This window comes from Mus caroli, chromosome 11 (assembly GCF_900094665.2).
Source record: "Mus caroli chromosome 11, CAROLI_EIJ_v1.1, whole genome shotgun sequence".
Lineage (NCBI taxonomy): Eukaryota > Metazoa > Chordata > Mammalia > Rodentia > Muridae > Mus > Mus caroli.
Window position 1 is genome coordinate 73347475 of NC_034580.1, and position 27157 is coordinate 73374631.

At 48.5% G+C, this 27157-nt stretch overlaps 1 protein-coding gene across 1 annotated transcript in view; it reads right to left on the reverse strand.

The window, feature by feature from the left end:
* Positions 1 to 16785, reverse strand: part of Slc13a2 (solute carrier family 13 member 2) — a 25721-nt gene extending 8936 nt beyond the window's left edge. Inside the window, exons 1-2 of the mRNA XM_021177767.1 lie at positions 16623 to 16785; positions 1354 to 1482 (exon numbers count right to left, since the gene is read on the reverse strand). Coding sequence (XP_021033426.1) covers positions 1354 to 1482; positions 16623 to 16724 — 231 coding nt within the window. The 5' untranslated portion in view covers positions 16725 to 16785. The remainder of the gene's footprint in view (positions 1 to 1353; positions 1483 to 16622) is intronic.
* Positions 16786 to 27157: the final 10372 nt, after the last annotated feature.

A 27157-nucleotide genomic window follows, 5' to 3' on the forward strand; every position in this document is an offset into this window, starting at 1 on the left:
CTGGAACTCACTTTGTAGACCAGGCTGGCCTCGAACTCAGAAATCCGCCTGCCTCTGCCTCCCAAGTGCTGAGATTAAAGGCATGCGCCACCACCGCCCGGCCACAACCATCTTTAACACCAGGGCATTCATGCCCTCTTGTGATCTCTGAGGGTACCAGGCACAAATGTGATACACATACATGTGCACATCAAATACAAACATCTTTTTAATAGAATGTGCAGTCAGTCCTCTGTTAGATTTTTGTATGTGGCGTCTGCATTCATGGATGAAGTAACCTCGTGTAGAAAATAGGCACTGGGCGGTGGTGGTGCACACCTTTAATCCTAGCCCTTGGGAGGCAGAGGCAGGCAGATTTCTGAGTTCGAGGTCAGCCTGGTCTACAGAGTGAGTTCCAGGACAGCCAGGGCTACACAGAGAAACCCTGTCTCAAAAAAATAAAACAAAACAAACAAAAAAAGGAAATAGGAAGAAATTGCATTTATTCTGAAGGGTACAGACTCTCCTGTGCATCATTATTTAAAGTCTTACACTTATTTGCATGCATGTTTTGAGTGTGTGCATGTGGTGTGTGTCTCTGTGTGTGTGTGTGTGTGTACATGTATTATGGCTCAAGTGTGGAGGTCCGAAGATGACTTGCAGGGTTGTTTTCTTCTTCTCCTGTGTGGATCCCAGGGACTGAACTCAGGATGCCTAGCTTGACAGCAAGTGCCTTTATCTCCTGAGCCATCTCCCAGCCCTATTTCCAATACATTATAGAAACTATTTATTCATATTAGGTATCACAAGGAAGATGTGCCCTTACACTACAAAACCTCTATACATCTTATGTAAGAGAATTGAGCATCCTGGGATCTTGGAATCCAAAAGGCGTTTTAGAACACACTTTGGCTTTGTGGAGACCAAGAGATAGATAGATAGATAGATAGATAGATAGATAGATAGATAGATAGATAGATAGAACAGTTGATCTTTTTGTTTGTTTTTGACAGGGTCTACCTACGTAGCCCAGGTTGGCCTTGAACTTAAGATCTTCCCATCTCAGCCTCTTGGGGCCAGCCTTACAATAATGTGCTACCAGGACCAGGTGTTGGGTGAGATCCTTAGTTGGCTGTCATAGGCCTCCTCTAGTTGCAGGCCTTGCACCTCTCTGGCAGGGCTCATCCCTCCTACTGTGAATGAACTCTCACAACAGCCACACGTTTCTAGGATACTCTCTGTCTCCTGACTGATCCTCTCTCATGACCTCTGCCTTCTTCCATGACCTTGTGATGAGGCTTCTTTGGTTCCAAGGCTCTAGGGAGGATTTTCCTTTTCCCTGTAGTCTTTCCTTCTGTGGATGGGGGTACTTACCTTGGAGGCTTCCATGATACCCATCAAAGGGAAGAGGATGATGGGGAAGAGGGCGGTGACAGCCAAGGGCAGGGCCTCTGTACACCACAGCAGTGCCATGAGGATGATGGAGTAAGCACAGTAGGCTTCCTGTGGGCAGGAGGAGGGAAGCAGAGCAGTTGGACAGCGCAGCTACAATCCCTTCTGCCCCCCAGAGAAACAGACACAGCCATTTGTACCAGCATGAAGAGAGCTTGTGAGCACTTGATGCAAGTCCAAGGTCCCATCTCAAGGTGGAAATGAACAATGAAGAGCTGGGGCGATGGCTCAGTTGGTAGAGTGTTCCTAGCATGCGTAGTGCCTCATATACAATCCCAAGCACCATGCAGCCTGTAAGCTCAGCCTTTGGGAGGTAGACACAGGCTAGTCAGGAGTCCAGCGTCATCCTTGACTACATAGAGTGCTTGAAGACAGCCTGGGCTATGCATGAAACATTATCTTAAGTTCTGCTTTCTGATGGTTTATGTGGCCAATAAAACCCTGTCCCAAACTTAAAAAAAGGTGTTCTCCTCTTGTTTTTGACCTTAGGGCCAAGACTGTTTTTGTTTTGTTTCGTTTTTCGAGACAGGGTTTCTCTGTGTAGCTCTGGCTGTCCTGGAATTCACTTTGTAGACCAGGCTGGCCTCCAACTCAGAAATCCCCCTGCCTCTTCCTCCCAAGTGCTGGAATTAAAGGCGTGTGCCACTGGCAAGACTATTTTTTTTTTTAATTTGTTTTATTTGAGACAGGGTTTCTTTTTGTAACAACCCTAGCCGTCCTGGAACTCTGGAGACCAGACTGGCCTTGAAGTCACAGAGATCTGCCTTTCTTTGCCTTCTGAGTCCTGAGATTAAAGACATGTGCCACCACTGCTCAATGGAGCTAAGACATTGTAACAAGTCTCATTTAGCTTAAGACTTATCAGGCCCTGCTCAGGACTCTGATCCTTCTCATATGTTGCTTTAGTTGGTGGTTCTGGGGTGAGGGTGGAACTTAGGGCCTTAGGCATGCTGGGAAAGGCTTCTGCCACTAAGTCCTAACCCAGGACAGAGTCAGCTTGGTGGCATCTGGATCCCTGGAGCCCAGGATCTATGGGTCTCAGTTTTGAAGCTAATCTTGTCCGAGGGAAGGAATCCCCAGGAGTTCTTTGAGACAGATCTCCTGTCACCTGCTTGGGCCACTCAGCATACAAACGAAGGCACAGTTCACTTTTACAGACTACGTGGGAGCCTCTTCCAGCCTTGCATTATGTAAGAGATTTGGGCCTACTCTGAGGCACAGATTTGAGGTACCAGAAATTCTCTATTTCCATCTTCTGGCCCACAGTTCCTGACCTTAAGCCTAGAATAGTCAGAAGCCAGACATAGGCTCAAGACATCAGGGGCCCAGCCTCCCTGGCAGGGCCTCTCCCAGGGCCAGGGAATGATTAGACAGAGGGAGGCCTAATTAGACAGTAGGGACGCCTGCCCAGACTGTTTGCTGAAAAAGGAACAGCGGGCAGGGGTTTTGCAGGCTGTGGGCTGGGACCCTTATCCGTTTAATTGTTTGCTTTCTCCTTATACCCAACAGCCTTAGTACTCTGATGAGGAGAGTTTCTTGGAGAGTGAGGAGGAGAGGCTCCAGGGAAGAGGAAACTGTTATTGAGCAACTAGGACTTCTGGGTTGAAAACGTAAGCACCATTAAGGTGGGTGTGGTGGTCTCCCTTTATGGATGTGCCCGAGAAGCGAGTGGCTTGCTCAAGGTCTTGAGAACTAGGGAGTGGTTGAGTTAGGACGGACAGGCACTCGGTTGAGAGACAGGATTGTGTAAGGTCATGTGCTCCAGAGGACACGCCCTTGGAAATGGATAGGAAGGTGCTCCTGGAGCTGCAGAGTCTTGGCTGTCTCTGGGCAAGTTCTCATTTCATTCAGTGATGTCAAGAATTGATTGAACACACTCAACCTCTACCCTTTCCAGTCCTGGGCCTGAACTCATCAACTCAGGGGTAGGGCCCCATGACCCTTGACCAGAGATCCTCCTGCTTCCACAACCAGCTGGTTTCTGCTGATGCCAGTTTTTTTCTTGTTCCTCTGTACTTGCCCTGGCTGGACAGACAACTCCTTACCCACCCCTAGGACTAAGGGCAGGTCACCCCCTCTGGACCCTTGTGCCCCAAACCCTAGAACTGCACATTCAAAGACAGGAGGTTGGAGGTCAACACTGTTGCTTCCAGAAGGCCCTGTGTCCTGTGGGTTTTGAATGCTCTTCAGTCACATTCAGTTGTTCCTTGAGGTCCCAACTGCCCTGGTTCGCCCATCCCCTCCCCATCCCCTAGTTCACAGAAAAAAGGAAAAAGGTGTAGATTGATTGGGTCAACCTATCAAAGTCCCACCAATAGTAAGTGGCAAACCAGGCCATCTGGCTCCTCAGCTCTGCATTTACCTTCCTCTGCTCAAGTCTTCCCTTCAGCAAGGGGCTCAGGCTCCCTGGGACTGGACAAGGAGAGAATTGGAGTTCTGAAGCCAAACAACCACCTTCCCAGGGCCTGGCACTGCCTACTGCCCAGATTCATCAAGGGGCTTTGCTTTATTTTGTGTGTGTGTGTGTGAATATCAGGTGTTGTTCCGCAGGAGCAGTCAGCCAGATTTCTCTCTGTCCTACAGCTTACCTGTTAGGTGAGGCTGGCTGCCCAGTGAGACTCAGGGGTCTTCCTGTGTCTACTTCCTGTGTCCACTTCCCCAGCACTGAGTTTACTAGCATGTACCATGAGACTCAGGTTTTTATGTGGGTCCTGGGGATTTGTGTCCTCGTGCTGTACCATAAGAGCTTCACCAGTCGGACTATTCTGAGTGCACACACAGTGTGGTGGCTCATGCCTGTGATTAGCATCTGGGAGGCTGAGGCAAACTCTGGGGATCATGCCACTCTCCTGCCTAAGTCTTCTGGCGTGTGCCACCCACACCCAGGCAAGGTGCTTCATCTTTGAGACCCCATTATCACAGTCAATGCAGCTGCCTGGAGAGATTACAGGTCCTGTATGTCTAGCATGGGGCCCCTATCCTCACCCACATGATAGCTATGCCTAGCTCCTCCAATGTGTCTCAACGTCCCATCTAGCCACCTTGACCCTGATGGATTTGGTCCTGTGTCCCCATTCCATCTCCCTAGCATAGTGACTGTTGCTCATTTGTCTTTACTGGACTATGGATTTTCAGCTGGGACATGAAATCCTGGGACCTGTGAACTTCGATGAAAGAACTAAACTGTTCCTTTAGATGTGTCTAGTGATGGCTATGAGCACAGCCAAGGAAGAAGTCAGCACAGACTGCCCTGGCTCACAGAAGGCTCACTACGAGCCTGGCACATCATGTTTACACAGAGAAGCATTCACCAGAAGCCATACCTTACTACGCATTATCATAGCTTACCATTCCTTGGCAACCATATGTTACCACACCTTACTATACCTTATCACACCTTAACATATTTGCCATACCTTGCCACATCTTACCATACCTTACTCCATCTTACTTACCACACCTTACCCTACCTTCCACATCTTACCATACTTTGCCATACTTGGCCACACCTTCCACAGCTTTCCGTATCTTGCCATACTTTGTCTGTCTTTCACTTTGGAGTCAGTGACTAAAAAGCGATGTTCAACACTTGATTATAAAGTAGGCTTTGTGCAGTATCGTGATGTATGTGTAAGCCTAGGACTTGGGTGGGAGGCAGAAGGGTCAGGATTTCAAGGCCATACTCAGCAACATAGGGTGTTTCAGGCCAACCTGGGCTACATGAGACCTTTACTCACAGCAAAAACTGAAACCAACCAAAGAAGCAGGGCCAGACAGATGAGATGGCCCCGTGGATAAAGGCACTGCCATCAAGGCTGCAATGCGAGTGCAAAACCTAGACTCTGGAGAAAACCAACTCTCACAAGTTGTCCTCCACATATACCATGACACACATGCACATACACACAATAAATAAACAAACATACCCATAGTTATAAAATAGCTCAAAGTCCAACAATAAAAATGTAGGCTTTGTTTTGGACAAGTTTGCCCATGTAGGAAAATGACATGTTTTGCGCATGTTTGAGGTAGGTAAGGCAAAGGTGTCTGTTTTAACATAGAAATAAAACCTTAAAAACAGGATTATGGAGCTGAGACTCATCTGTGTTATTGTCACTGTGTGTGTGTGTGTGTGTGTGTGTGTGTGTGTGTGTAATGTGTGTGTGCATGTGTATGTGTACAAGGGTTCATGTGCATGAAACTCAGACACTGGGAATCTAACCCACCATTACACAACAATCCTTTTAGCCACTGAGCTGTCTTCTCAGCTCCCCATTGTTGTTATTGGTTGGTGACTTTGTTATAGATATTTTGTTTTTGAGACAAGGTTTCACTAAGTTGTCCATGCTGACCTCAAACTCTGGGACTCAAATGACCCTCTCACTTCAGCCTCAGGAGTAGCTAGGACAATAGGCATATGCCACCTGGCCTGGTTCTGTTACAAACATTGGATTGTAGCTATACTGGCCACCTGCCCACATGGCTTCTGCCCGTCACCTCTAGATCCCTCTCAGCATAGTGTTTGAAAATGGCACCAGCAAGGAAAGACGTTATTTCTAAACCTCAGCGGGGTTTTCCTGGAAACCATGATTCATAACTGCTTTCCTCTGCCAGTCTTTGTTGTTTGTTTTACACATTTTCAAGTAATATTCTGGGCAATGCCTGTGGCCTGGCAATGCCTTGAACCACTTTTTGAAAGTAGGAAAGTTCAGCTTGGAGCTAGTGTGCTGCCAGGGTTCTGTGAGTTCTGTGGTTAGGTGCCACCGTCCGGGCACTGCCAAGGGGCAGGGCACTGGGGCGACTTTCTCTCCTGTGCCACGCTATGTCTGACTCCAGGTCGGCACCCCAGGCTCTAGGGATGGGGACTTCAGGAAGGCCTCACTAAGACTCATTGTCTGACATCCAAGAACTGCGGACGTGGGTTGGCAGCCCTGACATGCAGCCCTGCTGGCTTATATGCTGGCCTCTGGCAGCTCCCCAGGGCCACTGAGTGGCACAGATCTCAGGGGCACAGTTTCCTTTTGGGGGGAGGGCAGAGCCTGTACCAGGACCTAGAGTCCATGCAATAGAAGAGTTTTGTACTGAGCTCTTTCTGCCTCCTCCCTCTTCAGACCTGGAGGGGAGCTGCTCCCAGCTCTCGGTCTGGATTGTAACACTGAAGCAACTTATTCTTGGCTTGGTAACTAATTCTTTGTTGTTTGGTAGCTCAGTGCCGGCAGGCATGCCCTGCCCAAGTTCTCTGAGTTCCATACTGAGTCTGGGTGCCCTGTATCATATACTTTTCACTTTTGCAGGCACTGTTCCAGTTTGGCCAGACATTCTCTCCCGTGATTCCCTCAAGCCCTCTGTCCTCACTCATGGTCACAGAGACCTTTGCACGGAAGTCCTTCTTTTTGGACCTTGTCTTCCTCCCCATTTTGCCCAGCAGATGCCCACTCATTCCTAGATCTTCAACCAGGTATTCTTTTGTCAGGGGAGCCCCTCCTACATCTTTTCTTTTTGAGACTGAGGCTGGCTCTATGGATCATGATGGAATCTCTGCCTTCCAAGGGCTGGGATTACATGTGTGCGCCACCAGGCCTGGCAGCATTCAGTTTTATGAAATATATGAGTATCAGTCTTTGTCATTGGACCATAGACTGTCCAAGTCTGCTTCTGCTAAAAAAACGAACAGACAAAAACAGTGAGCAGATGCACTGCCTTGTAAGATGTGATTCATGCCCAGCTCCACCTTCAGGGAGTCCCAGAGTCTCTGCATGCTGGCTACGTGGGCTGGCCTGAAAAGCCAGAAGTAAACAGGGAGGGTAATGCCTTACAGGAGCCTCCACGTCCAAGGCTGGGGGCTCATTTATTTCACTGTGGAAAGAACTCATCTGCTCAAAACCTGAGTTCCCAGACCCAGCATGGTTGGTGAATCCTTGGACAAACCACTTATTGCTACATCCTCAGACAATCCCCTTAACCTCGCTTGGGTTTTTTTATGCCCTAAAACATATGAAAGGTTGTTTGTTTTTTTTCCAGCTGTACACAGATGTGTCTCCTTCATGGGAAAAAAAAGAAACATCTATCCTGGTGAGGATAGGATAGGGAGGAAGTGGGCTTAACAGGTATGGCTGAGTGGAAATGGGCCCCACCTGGTGAATGGTGGGTGGGGTTTGTCAGAGAGTAAAGTAAGTGTTGGCCTTCAAGAGAATCAGGCAGATATACGAGGCACACGTGGAAATGACGGTGCCAGAGAAGCCAGGGCAGACAACGGCTATGGACAGCATAGCCTTTAACCACAGGCACAGCACAGCACAGTTCTGAGGTGATAGCAAACGCCCACAGTCTCAAAGGTGCCCTAGGTCATTCCTCCTGGTAATTGAAGGTTAACCTGGGGTGGAGATGACAGGCTCACAGCAGGCTACTCCCACTGCCCTTGAGCCCCAGAAAATGGGAATGCTGCTACCAGGGTACAGGGACATTCTCAGGGTTTCAAGCAAGCTAGGACATTTAGGTGGCAACTTGTTAAGCACCTCTGCAAAGGAAAGCCCAGAAGAGTGAGGCTGCCAAGAGGAGATGCCCTTTGCTGAGCCCCCTACGGCTGGAGCGAGGAAGACTTCCAGGGAGGAGATGCTGAGTGGGAGCTGAGGGGAGTGTAGGAGTTCAGCTGGGGCAACAAAGGACGGGTGGAGAGTAGATACAGAGGGGTGGGAAATGAGGCAGAAAGGTCAGGCAGGGGCCTGAAGAGATGTATACTTGACAAGAATCTAGAGAGATCTAGAACCTTATCTAGAAGATAGGCCAGTGAAAATGGAAGGCTTTTGAAGGATTGAAGCAGAGAGAGATACAGAGAGGATGGAGTTTTAATTAAGCAATTACTTGAAGGCTGGGGTGATGTTGGACAGTGGAGTCTGTGCTTAGCATACAAGAGGCGCTGGGTTCCATCGCAGCCCAAGAAAGAAAGAAAGATGATGAAGCACAGAAGGAAGGCCATGTAGGTGATATGGTGGCACGTGAGAGCATTTGTATACATTTGTAGGGGGGCCTCTGATAGGGGTTTCTTACCCAGGGTTGGGAACCAGGAACCCCTTCACTGTCTGAAGAAGGCTTGCATTTTTTTCAGACTAAGCCTTTAAAACATACAAAATAAAACGGCACAGGACTGTGAAGAAGGAAATCAACCATACTGAAATGAAGAGAGAATATGTGTGTGTGTGTGTGTGAGAGAGAGAGAGAGAGAGAGCGCATGCATGAGTGTGTGCATGAGAGTGTGTGTGTGTGCATGCACTCGTGTGTATGTATGTGTGTCTGTGTATATGTATGTATGTGGTGTGTGTGTCTGTGTGATCTTTCCCAGGAATAACAAATAGATGATAATTGCCTGAGCCCCATCCCATCCCCAGCTCCTTTATCTTGCAGCAGGAGTGTGTTCTTTCCCATCTCCTACTTTCAACTGAGGACCAGCCAGGGAAAGCCAACTCTCGTCCCCACTGAGCAACGGTACAGAGTGGTCCTCTTCTAGAGACTTGCTAGGCTAACAGCCCCCAGTGAGGAACACTTGAAGTCACTGTCTACTTTAAAGCCTCAAGAGCCTCCACCTGCCTTTGAGGCTCTGCCAAACACAGTGATGGCGGCTGGTGCCTTGGTTTGTTCTCATTTGGGTGAATGCTGTGACCTGGTTCCTGTTGGGAATGGCTTCTGAACAAATACTATCTCTGAGAACAGAGGAAGAGTCGTTCCTAGCTCCCTTCTCATTCCCTTCCTTCCAAAACAAAGCGATCTCTCTCTCTCTCTCTCTCTCTCCCTCTCTCTCTCTCTCTCTCTCTCACACACACACACACACACACAATTTGATCCAAATGCAATTTGATCCAAATGTGAACACCTTTGGCCAGATGCAGTTTAGGAAAAGCTATGTGCACTTTTTAAAAAAGTGTTTCTCCATAAAGCTCTGGTTGTCTGTAGACAAGGATGGCCTCCGACTCTCAATGGCTGGGTCTAAAGGCATGTGCCGCCACCATCTGGTACAAGCACAGTTTTGATCACAGAATGGAAGAAAGTCAGAAACCAAAGCGTTTTCTGAATGCATTGCTAGGGACTGGCAATGTGAGGCTACAGCCAAACCTGAAGATCTCAACAATGGGTCTCACTTAGATGCTAACTGATAGCTTTCTCAATGCCAGGCATAGTAGAGGTACTAGGATTGCTAAGGTTAACAATACACCCCATCAACCTTTCCAACCCATCACAGAGATGTTAGGTCAGATACAAGCCGGGTACCACATGGCCATTAAGTGAACTAAAGATAATTCAATAATTCTTGATCTGCAACATTCCAACTCCTCACAATTAGAACATTTTAACCAATCCCTTGCAAAATCTTCAACACAGCTATGCCTTTGTCAGAGAACTTCCTCTCCCTCCCTCTCTCCTTGTCAAGGTCTCACTAAATTACCAAGATGCCCTTGACCTCTTAGGCTCAAATAATCCTCCTGCCTCAGTCCACCAAGTAGCTTTGAGGATGACTCCTAACTTCACAGTTTGTGCCTGGAGCCAGACCTGCTCCAGTTGCTGCAGAGTGGGCTCAATCAGGCTGAGTGACACGAACCGGCATTCCCACAGCCTGCTGGGCATTGGATTGTCCCAGTAGCCCAGGTCTCCATGCAGACCTGGTTTTACCATCAAAGAATCTACCTTCCTTTCCCACGATGCTCCTATGGGTGCCTATGAGCCAGGTCACGATTTAGTAATCAGCAAGTAAAATCAACATGAGAGTACTTTCTGTCTCTATTTCAAGGTATCTCCTGTATTTGGGGGAAGGCGGGGGTGACTCTTTCAAATCTTGCTTCTAGATGAAACCTATCTCTGTACATTCCAGCTTCCCTTCTCTGCTGGGGACCACCACTCACCATTTGGGGCTATTGACAAGATACACCTCTGTATTTCATAGAAGCATCCATGCATCAAAGGCTCTGGTGGGGCCGACAACTCATCTGAACAGCTGTGGGGAAGTGTGGTATCCACATAGGGCCCAGGGCCTTCTGTGCTCTGCAGGAGCCAGGGGCAGATGGGAAGGGTGTGGGGGTTTATGGAACCCTAGGATGGGAAACCCTGGTGCTGGGGTTGTATCTCCTTCTCACAAAGGCCCTTGGTGATCGGAAGGCCTGCAGATGTGTGACAACGGCCTGGAGTGGGTGAGAACCCTCTGTCACCTACCTGGCTCCAAAAGCCATGCCTTATTCTCTGTCTTCTCTTAGAGATGGGAAGCCTCAGTAGACAGAGAGTCTACATCCCTTGTATAGGTGCTCTCTGCTCTGGGGACAGGAGTAGCTTGTCTGAGGATGCACAGAACTGTGTGTCCTGTGGCCATGCTTAAAGAATTCTGCTCTTTTCTGTTCTTAACGGAGAACACGACGCCATGACTGAGTTTTGCAGAGGATCTTTTTAGGTTCCCGGAGGTTTTGCATTTTTGACTGACATTTATAGGGACCCGAATGTGCTCTTTATCCCTTCTTGCCTGAAGCATGAAGTCCCCACTTCTTCCCCAGCTTCACAGGGCTGCCATCGGCTGCCCTCTCCCCTTCTTTCTGAACTTCACTGACATGGAACCGTAGTCGCGCAGGCCCCCACCACAGCACTGGCGTTTGCCCTGTCAACTTGCCAAGCTCATCCTTGCGTTGGCACTTTGCACCTACTGCGGGTTCTGCCTGGACAGTTCTTCACCCAGAGCTGGGTCTAACTGGCTCTTACTGCCACTCTGGTCTTAGGGTAACTGTCCACTCCCTGGGAGGCCTGACTTGAGCTCTGTACTAAGGGCAGCTAGCTCCTCCCCAGTTCATATATGTCAACACTTGCCATAACTCTTCTACAGCGTGGGCAGTATACAATCTTTTGTATCTGTCCCTATGTCCCCCTCTGTCCCCTGGGGATGACAAGTCCCCCACTCATCTCTCCAGAACTCATAAATGGTGCCTGCCACACAGCACCGAGTGCGAGGTTCACCCATAAGGGTGACGAGTTTCTGCCATCGTGCCTGAAGGCTGGGCAAGTGCCACACTGTACTGTATCAGCTGACACCATCCAAAGGGACAACATTTCATGACATTGCCTGTCACTCGTTTCATACAATGGTTATTGCAGGTCGTCTGCTTTTCTGATGTCTGTCCTCTGTCGCCTCTCACAGCTGTGGTTCCACCTGGACACTCAGTCTATCTTGACTCCTTTGAGGTAGCCACTGCCTGTTCTGAGTGCTCCAGCCCTCTTGCTACATCTGTGTGGCGCAAACACCTGTCTCTTCCTCTAGACCCTAACTATGTTTCCCGCAAAACATCTGTATTTTGTCCTATGACTCTGGGAAAGAGCCAGGAGGTCACACGCATTGGTGAGAGAAAAGAGGAGGGCTTGGCTGGGTGGTCATGAAGGAGGAGGGTTTGAATTCAGGGATCGGTCATGGGGGACCTCCTTGCCTCTCTAGACAGCTTCAGACAGAGACTCTAATAGCAGATTAGTGTCTCAACTTCTTTTTCCAGATGGCATCGGAAGCAAGTTACATCACCCCTCTGGGCCTCAGTTTACATGTCTATGAAATGTAGGCAGCGGCAGTAACATCGTGGTCAAAAAGAGGTCTCTGGCTGGGCGTGGTGGCACGTGCCTTTAATCCCAGCACTTGGGAGGCAGAGGCAGATGGATTTCTGAGTTCAAGGCCAGCTTGGTCTACAGAGTGAGTTCCAGGATAGCCAAGGCTACACAGAGAAACCCTGTCTCAAAAAACCAAAAAAAAAAAAAAAGAAAGAAAAAAAAAGAGGTCTCTTGTGGAAAATAACTGAATTAAGTCTTCAAGGTGCTTGGCCCAATGCCAAGCACATAAAACACATTTAGTAAACGTTAACTGTTTTATTACGGAGGTCTGAACCTTGGCTTGGGCTCTCCTTCCCATGTTAGGGGGCAGAGAGTAAGTCAAACTCCCAGCCTCACAGATTAGGAAGAAAGTAAACAAATATACGCTTTTTTTTTTTTTTTTGAGACAGGACCTCATTTATACCAGGCTAACTTCAAACTCATTGTGTAACTAAGGATGACCCTGAACTTCTGAACTTCTGGTCCTCCTGTCTCCACATCCCAAATGCTGCGATTAGAGGACTGTGCCACCATGCTCAGCTTCTACAGTGCTAGAGACTAAATCCAGGGCCTCATGTATGTTAGGCAAACACTCTCTGCCCATGGATGACATCCTCAGCCTCAGACACATCCTTTCAAACAGGGACTGCTCTGTAAATAAAATGCCGGGAGTGACCAGTGTGACCTGACGGGGGGAGGGGGGGCGGCAGCCTCGGGGCTCGGGGGTCGGGGTGGAAGAGCTTCTGAAATAGATTGAAGTGGGACTGTAAAGGAGAATGTACCTGAGAGAAGACACCAAACAGAAGAGGGAAGGCTGCCAGCAGCAGCAGAGGTGGGATGCAGGGAATGGAATCTGAGCAACTGTCCTGCAGTCGGGAGCCTCGGGAGCCAGGGCATCGTAAGTTCATACTGGTTTCTAAGTCAAATAGGAGTATGGGGTTGGAAGGAGGTCTTGGGAAGGGGTCTGATAGCAGGGTGGATGTCAGGAAAGTAGGGACAGGTGAGGAAAGACAAGATAGAGAGGCTGCCCAGGTGGCACTGATGTCATCCAGAACACAAAGGTTCCCAAGTTCTGACAGCCCCGCCCCCCCCCCCCCATGATTGGCTGATTTTAGGATCGTTCCCCCAGACTGGTGACTTGTGCTAAGATCATCTCTGGTGATACTGGGCAGTGGTAAGGAGCCACAGTTCTTGAGCAGAGAAAGGAAGATCAACAAACCGGGCTTTGCCCTGAGCTGCATCGCCAGGCTGTGGTTAGTGGGTAGGCATTAGTGGATGCACGGTGTGTTTTCCATTTATAGGAGTCTCAACTTAGAATGAGTTTACTAGGATTGAGAGGCCAAATCTTTTAAGTGCAGACTCCATTTTTAAGAACCTGACCTAAGTTTGAATTCAGGTAAACTAACAGGTCAGTACCTAGCATTGGTTTCCAAGTTACCCCCCCACAACAAAACCTGAACCTAACTCCAGTCTCTAGACTCACCCCCAACAAGACCAGCGTCTCCAGGTTATTCCCCCTACAGGTTTACACCCCCTGGTTACAAGCCCACCTCCTGCCTAACGACCACCAGTGCAGAGGGAACTAGAGATTAAGTTTATGATTTGATTCCCAGCACCAGCCAATTATGCTAAAGGCCACAGCAGCTTTCCAATTAGATGTGCACTCACCCCACCCCCTTGCTTGCTGCTTTCTATAAAACCTTGCCTGATAGATATCCCGGGCTCCTCTTCTCACCATGAACCATCCTGTGTGACTGCCGGACGGTGTGCCTGGGAGCCCAAGCTAGCTCGAATAGAATAAAAAGACCCTGCGGTGACTTGCACCAGATCGGCTCCTGTCTGTTTTGGGCTAACACTTCCCTGGCACTACAGGATCATAATCCAGACACTTTGGGAGTGTGCTGGGAGGACTGCTGGTGTGTGAGTAGGTGGGGGAAAGTGGACTCTTCAGAATGGCCGGAGACATGGCTAGCATCAAAGGCACTGAGACATTTCTCAACGAGACGATGACGGAAAGTCTTCTGAGGTGCCAGGCTGAGCTTTGGTTTCGATCTGGATGCCAGGCTGATTATAGAGAAATATTTGTGTGGATCAAATACCCAAGACAGTTGGCTGATACAACTGTAGAGGTCTGGAGTAGGATCGGGGAGGTTCTTGTTTTGTTTTTGAGGCAAGTTCTGACCACTTAGCCCCGGCTGGCTTTGGTTTCATGATCTTGCTACTTCAGCCTTCCAAATGCTGAGATTAGAGATGAGTGATACCACACCCAGCTAGAGGGATGCTTTTCCAATTATGAGACAGTGTACAATTACCTGGCCAGGAATCGGGAGGGGTTGGAGTGGGTGTGTGTGTGTGGGAAGACAGGAAGGATGCTGGGAAACCTGCAGAGAAGGAGTCACTGTCTCTCAGACAGAGAAGGTGTCACTAAAGTCAAGTGAGGGCAAAGAGGGTGTGACCATCTGGGACAAATCTTGCTGCAGGATTGAGGGTGGGTCTTGGGTTAGGACCCTGGAAGCTAGTGGGACTCTGGATAGCAGTGTCAGGAGTGAGGAAAGAAAGCACATGTGTGTGTGTGTATGTGTGTGTGTGTGTATGTGTGTGTGCAGGCACACTCTGAGGCTTGCTACCAAGAATGGTTATAGAAAAGGAAGGCAGGCACAGAGAAAGAGTGACTGTGACCTGCAGGGTCTTGACAGTTTGCCATGAGAAGCATAAAATCTGGTTTATATGGCGATGGGCTCAGTCAAGCAGGGAAGGAGAAATTGACCACAAATTCTTGTGTGGGATAGGAACCCAAGGTCCAAATGAGGACCTGGCCTCTCAGGACAGTTGATTGAGTCAACAGAGGGCAAGCAGAAGCAGGTGGCAGGGCCAGGTACAGCAGAGCAAACCCCAGAGCTTCACACTCCCGCCACTGCACACCATCCTTTCACCCAAAGGCACAGCTTTCTCGAGACTCAGCTCCCCTCTGCCACGTGACCCCGGGGCAAAACAATGAATCTTTCTGAGCTACATGTGCCTCTCCCAGGATGGTGGTGGTGTCACACGTGTTCCAGCCTGTCTGAAATCTATCTGAGCAATCCCCCGCTTAGAGACGCCACTTGTCTGAGAAAGGTCATCTCCAAAATCAGTCTGGCCTTATCACTGGGCAAGTGTTGGGGGCCGCATCCCGAGCCTTCTCCCTCACAGATAACGCAAACCCAAGGCCTTCCTGGATTGATTTCCCTAATCTGTAGCAACAGATAGTAGCTCATTGGGAGTCCCAGGGGCATGGGATGCTCCAGGGCCAAGATTCAGTGTCAGTTTTGGAGACAGGGCCACACCACTAGCTCTGCCCCCACCCATCCATGTCCTTTGCAAAGGCAGCTAGACTTTGAGGCTGAGGTATGAAGCCCTCTTGGAGCTTCCTTTCCCAAAGCTCTAGGATACTTTCATTCAAATCTAGGGATTTTCCCCCCCCCTGAGACAAGGTTTCTCTATGTAGCCCTAACTGTCCTGGAATTCACTCTGTAGACCAGGCTGACCTAGAACTCACAGGGATCCACCTGCCTCTGCCTCCTAAATTTTGGGTTTAAAGTTGTGCACCACCACTACCTAGCTAAAATTTAGGGATTTTTTTTTTTTTTTTTTGGTCTATGTTTTTGTTAGTTTTGATGGTGCTAGGGATTATTAAACCCCAGGTCTCGCACAACACAGACAAAACCTTACCATTGGGCTGTATCCCCAGACCTCCAGGCTAATTTTAAATTTGTCATATAATGCCCCTCCTCCTCCAGACAAGGTCTCTCTACATAGCCAGGGCTGTCCTTGAACTCAAAGATCTGCCCGCCTCTGCTTCTGAGTGCTGGTATTTTAAAGGTGTGGCCACCACGCCTGGATTAATGTTAATTTTTTTACAGAGAAACCACAAAGGACATAGAAACCAAGCTCCAAGGCACCAAGTTCTGTCCTGGGACTTTGAATAACTGACTTACCTTCCTTTTCCCCATCTGCAAAATGGGACAGTGGGACCTGCCCCATAAGATGAAGCACAGAATCCCTCGATGCATGTCACAGGCACGGGTGGGGGGTGGGGTTTCAAATGAATAACCTCTTGAGATGGGAAGGAGGCAGGCACCTTGTGCTCTGGCTGTGCGCACTGAAAGGGGTCCCCCTCAGTGGGCCACCCGTGAGACTGCAGGTGAGTTATTTATCTTAGTTTTACCTGGAAGGGTACAGCTGCCTGAGGCCAGCTGTCTCCTACTTATCCTCTCAAAAGCTAGTTACCCACTTGGCTCTTCCTGTCCCTGGCTGGCACTGAGCTCAGCGCTAATGGGCACACAATAGTCAGATAAACTCATCTGTCGGCTCCTGCATTTCCTTTATGCAATTGGCTTTCTGACCACAAGCCAGCAGGCTCCAAAGTACTCGAGCAGCTGAGTGCCCTGCGGAAACCACCCTTGGCTCTCAGGAAAGACCAGGAGGTGGTGGCTTCACTTTCTGGGGAAGGGAGGTGAAAAGGAAAACCTAAGGATGCCCCACTTTGACCCCGACGATCTCTCCCTCGTCACCCCTCGAGTCACTTATACTGTTTGAGACCCACCAGTCCTTACCTTAGTTTGGACAATGAGTGGCAGAGGCAACAGGAAAATGGGCAGACATAGCACAATCAGGTAGGAGCGATAGGCCCATAGTGCCTGCCAGCAGGTGGCCATGGTGAGGACCAGCCTGTCCCAACAACTGCTTCCAAGAGCTACGAAAAAGACTGAAGGTGCAGCGCACAGCAGGTGGCCTGGGGCAGCTTATATAAAGCCAGAGGAGTGTTAACCATTGACCCACCCTGGCAATCAGAGTGTTTTTGGAATCAGGAGGTGGGAGTAAGGAGGAGGGACCGGCAGGAGGAGTAACAACCAGGAAGACTTAGCCGGAGCCAGGGAGGGTAAAGACAAGAAATAAAAGCTTCGGGTTACTGGAGGAAAGCAGCCCAGATTTCACTCCTTCTGGACACAGAGACTGCTGGGGGAACCGGACTTGGAGAGCCCTGAGTTGGGGCTGTGCAGAGCAGGAGCTAAGCTTTCTTTCCAGGCCAGCCCACCTCTCGCCTTTGATTTCCCCAAAGCCAAGTTCTCAGCTGAGCAGTTGACACATGACCCTTGGAGCTGGGCGTTACCCCTATCCTGACTACCCAGGCATCCCATCCTTGGGAATTTTAAAGCCCAAGATCCCTACTGGGAGGCCTGGGGGCAACTGGCCAGCCAACCACGAACTTGCCCCTTCCTGCTAGGTATCAGGGAATCTGTCACAAGTTCTTCATACCCTCAGCACAAGACTGACCCACTGACTTGACCTAGCCACTGGCCGCTTCCTCATTCTGCAGTAATCTTTTCCTGTATATGTTGACCATCGATGTGTGATAGGTAGACAATAAAGATTATTATTTTTTTTTTCAGAATCTTCCTGGTCCCCACCTCTTGACTGCCATGGAAAAACAGCAAATATTGCTTCATACGCTATTTACATACTCAGCCATTCCTCATACCTGTCATCCACCCAACAAACCTTTGGCACCAGTCATGGGCAGCATTTGGTGCTAAGGATACAGAAATTAAAGGGCCATACATAGGTGGGGTGTGATGTTCCCAGCATTTAGTCCAAGCTGGATGGTGTGCTGTTTCACTGACTGCACAAAACACTAGGTGTTACTGTTTCACTTTACAAGTGGGGAAACTGAGACCTGAAGACACAGAGCCAGGTAGACTTCAAACATGTTCTGTGAGTGCCCTGATGTGGATGCCAACCCAGGGTGGAAGCTTGGGGAGAGAGCACTGGAGACACCCCAAAAAAGATGCCTGGAGGAGAGCCTGTGTGTGTCCCGGCTCTAGATCGGAGTCGTAGGCAGGAAGAGGGCAGAGTGGGACCGAGAGGGTGTCGGGCAGGTTGATGTATGTGCTGCTGGGGACCGGGGTGCAGAGTGTGGTGTGGAATACCTACTTGGTTTGTTTTTTATTTTTTTATTTTTTGTTTTTTGTTTTGTTTTGTTTTTTCAAGACAGGGTTTCTCTGTATAGCCCTGGCTGTCCTGGAACTCACTTTGTAGATCAGGCTGGCCTTGAACTCAGAAATCTGCCTGCTTCGGCTGTGCAGGGATTAAAGGCGTACACCACCACACCCAGCTTGGAGTACCTACTTGGAAACAGTCTCTCAGGTGCTCTTGCCCCTCCTGGCGCTATACTCAATGCAGCAGGTATTTGATGGGTGTCTCTGATATTATCACAGTGTGATCTGTGGGTGCCAGGGTAAGAAGGAAGGGTGCCAGAGAGACCTTTCAGGTGGGAGCACAGTCTGACAAAGATGTATAGGGCTGAGGACAGAAAAGCTCCGTGGTTGGAAGCTGCCGCTCCCAGGATAGGACTGACAGCTGTCACTCACCTTGTCAGGCTGTTAGGATACCCACGCACTCCTGGCTCCAGTGAGGGGTCTGTGCGAGAGACCCTCAATGCTTTGCAGAATGGTTGCAGCCGTGTGCATGGGTCTAGGTGGCAGAGCCAGTCAGGATGGGAAGTTAAACAAACAGCAGGCAGCTCCCAGCCTTTACTCCCACAGAGCTACTGAAGTGAGCAAGAGGCAGGAAGATGGGAGACAAAGAGTTTCAGACACACAGGACAATACCCGATTCTAGTTTCTCTAGAAGAAAGCCTCTCCCATGGCCCAGGGCTCTGGAGGAGCCACTGCTGCTACCAGGCTGGGTTCTCTTCCCCCAGGAGCAACATTTACTGCTTATAAACCACATCCCGATGCTCCTCCACACTCCTGAAGCACAAAGCACAGGCATGGCTTGTCATAGCGTGAATCTGTGAAGCTGGGCTCATTTCCAGGACTGCCCTTGGCTCACTCTCCATTGCTTTGGACTACTTTGATAGAGCTGGGACAAAACTCAGCATTTTCAAACTGGCTGGCTACTGTTTTCTGGCTGCTGCCAATAATCCTCTTCTGTGCCATGGACTTTGCTGGCCTTGGTTGATCCTCTGCCTTCTCCTCCTCCTACTCCACCTCATTTTCTTTTGGTGTGCGTGTGTGTGTGTGTGTGTTTATACGTGCATGTGTGTGCATGTGCATATATACATGTAAAGGTAAATGTGAGTGCTCACACACATGTGAACAGAGATTAACATAAGATGTCCATCTTGTTTTTAGAGACAGTCTCGAGCTCACAGGCTAGTCTAGATGGCCAGTGGGTTCCCGAGATCCTCCTATCTCTACCTGCAATGCTGGGACTGGGGTTACAGAAGCCTCCTGTTGAACTCAGATGATGTTGACGATGATGACAATGATGATGATGATGATTTACATGGGTGCCAGGATTGAACTCAAGTCTTCATGGTTGTGTGGCAAGCAGTTTATCAACGAAGCCATCTTGCCATCTCCCCAGCTTTGCTGCTGCTGTTCTTTTTTTTCTTTTCTTTTTTGGTTTTTCGAGACAGGGTTTCTCTGTATAGCCCTGGCTGTCCTGGAACTCAAGCTGGCTTTGAACTCAGAAATCTGCCTGCCTCTGCCTCCCAAGTGCTGGGATTAAAGGCATGTGCCACCACTGCCCGGCTGCTGTTCTTTTAAAAACAAATTTATTTTAGACTTATTTATTTCACGAGTATGAAGGTTTTTCGGGGTGTATTTCTGTGCACTAAGTTCACAGTGCTTATGGAGGTCAGACGAGAGCATCAGGTTCCCTGGAACTGGAGTTATGAATGGTTGTGAACTGAATCCAGGCCCTCTGCAAGAACAGCCGATGCTCTTAACTACTGAGCCGTCTCTCTAATCCCTTCCCTGATGCTGAAATTCAGTGTTGGACAAATAATTGGATCAGCAGCATACAGGCAACCCAACCCCATGATTAATTTATTTCAAAGTCAGAGTCCCAAGGCTAACGGGAAGCTTCTAGCTGCCACACACATCGCAAGAACTTACTCCCTGCCCAGCAACCAAGCCAGTGTCCTACTCTGCAAGGCCTTGTTCATTTTCCCAGCCCTACCCCATGGCCTCCTTCAGTAAATAGTGCATGACTCCTGATGGACTGCAAACAGTGCAAGCAGGAAAGCAGCCTTCCTACAGTCTTTGCTGAGGCCTTGACTGAGATATATAGCCTTGGGTCCTATCTCAGAGGAATGTCAGACCTAGGACATTCCTGCCTTGCGCTTTGTCTATAGAGCTTCCTGGAGAGGGCCATCAGAGACAGCTGAGAGTCTAGGGGGTTAGGAGACATGCACAGATTGCAAGACCCAGCTTGTCCTCAGAAGCAAACGGCTGGTATGATGGAAGTAGATCTGGGCTTGTAGGGGTGGGCAAAGGTGGCTCTTGGCAAGTTCATACCTGGATAGATCGGCGGAGAGGCATTCAGAGTGCAGCCCCAACAACGGTAGGGAAGGCTAGATATACCAGTACCTGGAATGATTTGTAAGATGTGAAACTGTCCATCCCGGAGGAGAGAAGGGCAGATAAAGTCATCAAATCTTTGAAGAAGAAGGTAAGGATGTTCTCAAGGGCCAAGAACAGACCACAGATCGGGGAGACTGGGAAGGCACATAGGCTGTCATCAAGAAAACCACTTCCTTGGACTGGAGAGATGGCGGTTAAGAGCACTGACTGCTCTTCCAGAGGTCCTGAGTTCAATTCCCAGCAACCACATGGTGGGTCACAACCATCTCTCATGGGATCCAAGGCCCTCTTCTGATGCATCTGAAGAGAATAACAGTGTACTCACATTGATAAAATAAATAAATCTTAAATATATGTAGATAAAGAAAACTACTTCCGCCGGGCGTGGTGGCGCACGCCTTTAATCCCAGCACTTGGGAGGCAGAGGCAGGCGGATTTCTGAGTTCGAGGCCAGCCTGGTCTACAAAGTGAGTGCCAGGACAGCCAGGGCTACACAGAGAAACCCTGTCTCGAAAAAACCAAAAAAAAAAAAAAAAAAAGAAAACTACTTCCTCATCAAAAGAGGCACCTTCCTTCCCAGGGACCAGCTTCCCCTTCCCCTGAGATGGTAGGGAGAGTGAGCAGGTTGGGTGTCCTGCTTACAGCCTGGAGAGTCTTCCGGCTTCCTCTCATCCTCTACTGCCTCCCCTACTGGGTCCACACAACTTAGTTTACACAAATTCACATCCACTCCCACCCCACACCGGACAGGGTGCTTAGACGGTGATTAAATAGGCCTACGGGGCTCACCGCTTGCTTTCCTCCTTGGCTTGGTCCACATCATTCCTGCCTCTCACTCCATAAACCAGATTCTGTTTTCAGATGCCTCCTTTGGGCTCTGTATTTTCTAGTCTCCAGGAAGTTCCCATGCTGTTCGGTGGCTGAAGGACATTGTCTGTGTCTCCTCCCCCCTACTTTACTGGTTCTGTCTTGTTGATCTTCCAAGACTGAGGTAAAGACTTGCTTTGTGAGCTGTCAGCACAGACTGGGTGAGGCCCCCTGCTCAGTGCCCTAGATCAGCTTTCTTAAGGCTAGTGTCACACTGCTCTGCACAATCTCTTGTAAGCTGAGAATCCTCTACTGGACCACGCTTCACCGAGAGCTGGTACCCAGCAGATAGGTGTTGACTGAGTGAGTGGGAATGACAGCCACATAGATAGCATTTCCATGAGATAAACCATCAGGTTCAAGATGGAGAACTAAGCCGTCTTTCTAGCTTATTCTGGATTGTAGGAAGGGTATGTGGGAGTTTCGGTCATATGACAGAAAGAAGAAGTGAATGGCTCTTTGCCTCCATTAAGATCCTTATGTGAGTGAGGAAGTAATTTCTGGAAGCCACACAGTGAGCCTGGGTTCATTCCTCAAAGAGACACGAGGCTCATTTACATACAAAAACCTCAAGAATCCCCTCCCACATTGCCAGGAGGTGAGCGGCTCCTTTTCATGTGTCTGTGTAGAGGCCAGAAGTAAATGTCCGGTGCTTCCTCAGTTACTCCTGGAAACCATTGATGGAGCTAAACCAGCCTCCCCAGCACTACATTGATCAGTATTATCTTGAGCTCACTCTGTGGCCTTGGTAGGGTGTGAGCTTTCAATCCTTCTGCTTCTGCCTCCTGACTATCTGGGGTTAGAGTCCTGCATCGCATGGTCTGCTATGCCCAGCTGTTTTTGAAACTGTGATTAAAATCAGCACAATCTGAGTTATCACCCTGAGCCCTGTGTCTGCGCACAGGGCAGGGGTGCTGAGCACGCGCACGCTGTTGCATAACTGGCTTCAGAACGTTTCCATCTTGCAAACATGATACTCAACACTTATTAACCAGCTCCCATTTCTTCCTCCCCAGGACCTGGCAACTCCCATTCTACACTTGGTCTCTGTGAGTTTGGCAGCTCTTGATACGCCCTAGGAGTGCAATCATCCAGGGGTTGTCTTTGGTGGACCACCTTATTAATCTCAGCATGCTGTCTCCAGGCTCAGGAGGTCTTTCCTTCAGAAGGTCAAATAATGCCCTGAAGCCAGGCGTGATGGCTCACACCTTTAATCCCAGCACTCGGGAGGCAGAGGCAGGCGGATTTCTGAGTTCGAGGCCAGCCTGGTCTACAAAGTGAGTTCCAGGACAGCCAGGGCTATACAGAGAAACTCTGTCTCAAAACACAAACAAACAAACAAACAAACCTCGATGTAGTTCTGCACCACACTCCCCTTGCCCATTTGTCTGCCAGTGAGTGTTTCACCTCTGGGCTATTGTGAACGGTGTGCCTACCACTACAAGTATGCAGACATCTCTAAGAGTCTGCTTTCAATACTTCTGTCTCTGAACTGACCCTATTTAAATGCAAAGTATCCTCTCTGTAGAGAAACTCATGTGTTGGAACAGTTCTCTTCCTGCTGGTGGCGCTGTTTCAGGAGGTTGGAGACCCTTTCAGACATAGGGGCTCAGCTGGCAGTTAGATGTGAGGGTATAGGGTGAGGCCAGAATGTTTACATTGCTAGAGACTGAACCCAAGGCCTTGTACACACTAGACAAGCACTGGAAAACGGCACTGGAAAACAGCTATACCCTCCCAGCCTTTTTTTTTTTTTCCCGACAGAGTCTCACTAAGTTGCCCAAGCTGGATTTGAAATTCACTCTGTACCTTAAGCAGGGCCTTCTTCTGCCTGAACCACTTGTGTTCTGATTGGTCACCAGGATAGGACTAATGTGCCTTGTGCTCCTGTAACCATGGGGTTCTCACCTGCCACCGAGTCTTCACCATTATGGTAGACTACATCCCCTCAAACCATAAGCCAGAATAAATCCCTCCTCTCTTAAATCTCCCTTTGCCAGGTAATTGGTAGCAACATTAAGGAAAATAAGTGATTCAGGATATTGGTACCAACAGTGGGGTTGTTGCTCTGAGAAACCTGATTTCGTGGCTTCTCAGCCTCGGGAAGAATGTGGGAGAGTCTGGAGAAGGTCCAAGGTTATGTAAGGAGGTCGGGAGTGGGCAATTCTGGTTGACCATTGAAAGACCAGAATATAGACAGAGATGGAGACAGTGAAGATTCAGCTCAAAAGGTTTTAGAAGGGTAACAAGAGCTCTATCTAGGACCCTAACAAGCACCCAGACTAGAGTCCATTCCTGTTACATTCTTGCAAAGAATGGATCTGCATTCTGCTTATATCCAGAAAAAACGGAGTGAGGGTAAATCCAAAAGGAGTAGACTCATCTGTTTAGAAGAAGAGGTTGTAACGTTAAGGCTGTGGAGTGGTTATTACTGTGTTTAGCCAGATTTAAACACACACACACACACACACACACACACACACACACACACACACACACACACACACAGAGAGAGAGAGAGAGAGAGAGAGAGAGAGAGAGAGAGAGAGAGAGAGAGAGAACAGAAAGAGACTGAGTATAGTAGAGCCTGCCTTTAATTCCATCCATCACTTGGGAGGCAGAAGCAGGTGGATGTCTGGTCTGTGAGTTCTAGGCCAGCCAAGGCTACACAGATAAGACTCTGTCTCCAAAAAGAAAACAAATTAAGGAAACAGAAAGACATGAAAAGGGAACCATCTGGAAAAGGGACAGAAACTTGATTAATGTTTTCTTTATAATTTTTAAAAAAAGATTTATTTGTATAAGTACACTGTAGCTGTCTTCAGACACACCAGAAAAGGGCATCGGACCCCATTACAGATGGTTGTGAGCCACCATGTGGTTGCTAGGAATTGAACTCAGGACCTCTGGAAGAGCAGTCAATGCTCTCTTCACCACTGAGCCAACTTTCCAGCCCCCTGATTAAAGTTGTGGACTGTGTCGGGGACCCCCACAAGTCTTATTTATGGCCTGCAGGAAAATGATCTGCACTAAGTAAAGGGATGCCAGCCCATAAAACCTTCCAGAGTTCAATCTCAGGGTTTATTTCTCTTACACATTTAAGTAGCGTAAAGCTATGCGGAAAGGTTCCCACGTGACCATGATCACAACGAATCTTTAGGCATAGCTACGTAGAAACTCCCTAGCAAGGTAGGAAAGCATCTGGAACCTTCACAATAAGAATGAGACTGGGTTTCTCAGTATAGCCCTGGCTGTCCAGGCTGGCCTTGAACTCACAGAGATCTGCCTGCCCCTGCCTGCCAAGTGCTGGGATTAAAGGCTTGGAGGCACAAGCCGGAACACAAGGCGCTGTACTAACTGATAAGTAGAGCTCAGGATAAGGGCCTAGGAAGGAAGGATTTGTGATAAGCCTGAGGATAGGCTGAGGGACGCAAAGCACACAGACCCGGCTCATAAGGCTGGGCTCTGTTCACTGAAACTAAGCTCAGGCTATTGTGGGTTCAGGAAGGCTGCCTCCATAGAATAGCAAATGGATACCAGGTCGTTAGACAATGTTCCCTCCGGCCTTCCAGGGGACTAGGCATCAGTCATTTCCCCTTCCTTTGAAGTAAACAGGTCCACGTGGCTAACAAGCCCAGTACCTCCGATGCTATCTTTAAGCTGTGCCTCCTACAGACAGGGGATGGAAGGGGCTGAGATGTTAAAGAGCAGCCTCTCAGTCTGTCCTAAGATAACTGGAAATGCATCTTAAGGGAAAGAAACATTGAAAGTTCCTGGGTTGAGCCGGGCTTTTTTAATCCCAGCACTTGGGAGGCAGAGGCAGGTGGATTTCTGAGTTTGAGGCCAGCCTGGTCTACAAAGTGAGTTCCAGGACAGCCAGGGCTATACAGAGAAACCCTGTCTCGAACTCCCTCCCCCCCAACCCCCCCAAAAAAGAAAGTTCCTGGGTGTAACACATTTCCAAAAAAATCTTCCATTTCAAAGTATGTAATTTATCTCTTGATTTCGCAGGGACTCACGGTTAGGAGACTGTTTTGAGTCTTAGAAGGGAATTTCAACTTTAGACTTTGGAACAGTGTTGGACCGAGACTATGGGGACTTTTGAAGTTGGACTGGATGAGTTTTGCATAATGGCATGGCTATGGGCCTGTAGGGGCCAGGAGTGGAACACTATGCTTTGAGTGTGAAATGCCCCTTACAGGCTCATGCATTTAGATATTTCATCTCTAGCTGGGAGTGCTGTTGGTGAGGTTGCACGATCTTTTGGACCAGTGCCTAGCTAGCAGATGGAGATTTGTGTCTGAGGGCTCTGGGCTTAATGTCCTACTGAGGTGTGAGCGGGCAGCCTCGAAGCTGCCAGCCATGCCCAGCTCCATGTCTTTCTCATCACGGTAGACTGAACTTTCTTCCTTTAAGATTTACTTGTTAGGTATTTGGTCACAGCAATGAGAAAAACAACCAATACATATAACTAAAAAGATACCCAGTGCTGCTGCTGGGTAGGGACTTTTTTATTTTTATTTGTTTTCGAGACAGGGTTTCTCTGTGTAGCCCTGGCTGCCCTGGAACTCATTTTGTAGATCAGGCTGGCCTCGAACTCAGAAATCCGCCTGCCTCTGCCTCCTGAGTGCTGGGATCAAAGGCATGCGCCACCACGCCCGGCTTATTTATTTATTTATTTATTTATTATTTTTATTTTTTATATTTTTTAAAGAAAGTTACTTTGTTTTATGTATTAGCGTTTTCCTACTTTTTTTAAAGATTTATTTATTTATTTATTTATTTATTTATTTATTATATGTAAGTACACTGTAGCGGTCTTCAGACACTCCAGAAGAGGGAGTCAGATCTCGTTACGGATGGTTGTGAGCCACCATGTGGTTGCTGGGATTTGAACTCAGGACCTTCAGAAGAGCAGTCGGGTGCTCTTACTCACTGAGCCATCTCACCAGTCCTATTTATTTATTTTTTTACTTGCTATGGAGCCCTGGATGGGCTAGAACTCACTATGTCCTTCAGTCTGGCTTCAGACTTACAGCCATTTTCCTGACTCAGTCTCCTACATGCTAAAATTACAAGTGTGTATCACCACACCCAGCTCCCATTTTTACATTTATTCAGTTTTTTGTTTTGTGACAAGGTCTCCTTATGTAGCCTTGGTTGACCTAAAATTCACTCTGTAGATCAGGCTGGCCTTGAACTCATAGAGATTTGTCTGCTCATTATGTGCTCTGAATAAAGGAATGTGTCAAAACTCTCAGATATTTATCTGACAGAGGGTCTTACTGTATATCCATGGCTGGCCTATGTAGACCAGGCTGACCTCAAACCACAAAGATCCTCCTGCCTCTGCCTCCCCAGGACTGGGATTAAAGGTGTAGGCCAGCACACCTGGCTATTTAGCTACGTTCGAGGAGGTTCAGTGCTGTGTCTCTCAGTGGCTGGGACACTTTACACCCTTCAGAAGGACACAAGGGTTCCAGGATCTCCACGTTCCCACCAGTACAGCATCCATGCCATTTGATTTTTGTTAAAAAAAAAAAAAAAAAAAAAACCAAACAAATCAAAACAAAACATTTTTTTGTTAGGTTTAGATCTAAACATTTTTATCTATGTGTATGTGTGAGTGTGTGCCACAGAAGTGTGAAGTGCCCATAGAACTCAGAAGAGGGTTTCTGATCCCCTGGAGCCAGAGTGATGGGCAGTCAGGAACTACCCGACTTGGGTCCTGGGAACTGAGTTGATCCTCTGGAAAAGCAGCAAGCCATCTTAACTACAGCCATCGTCCAACCCTGTCATTTGATGACTTCTTCTTCTTCTTCTTCTTCTTTTTTTTTTTTTTTTTGGTTTTT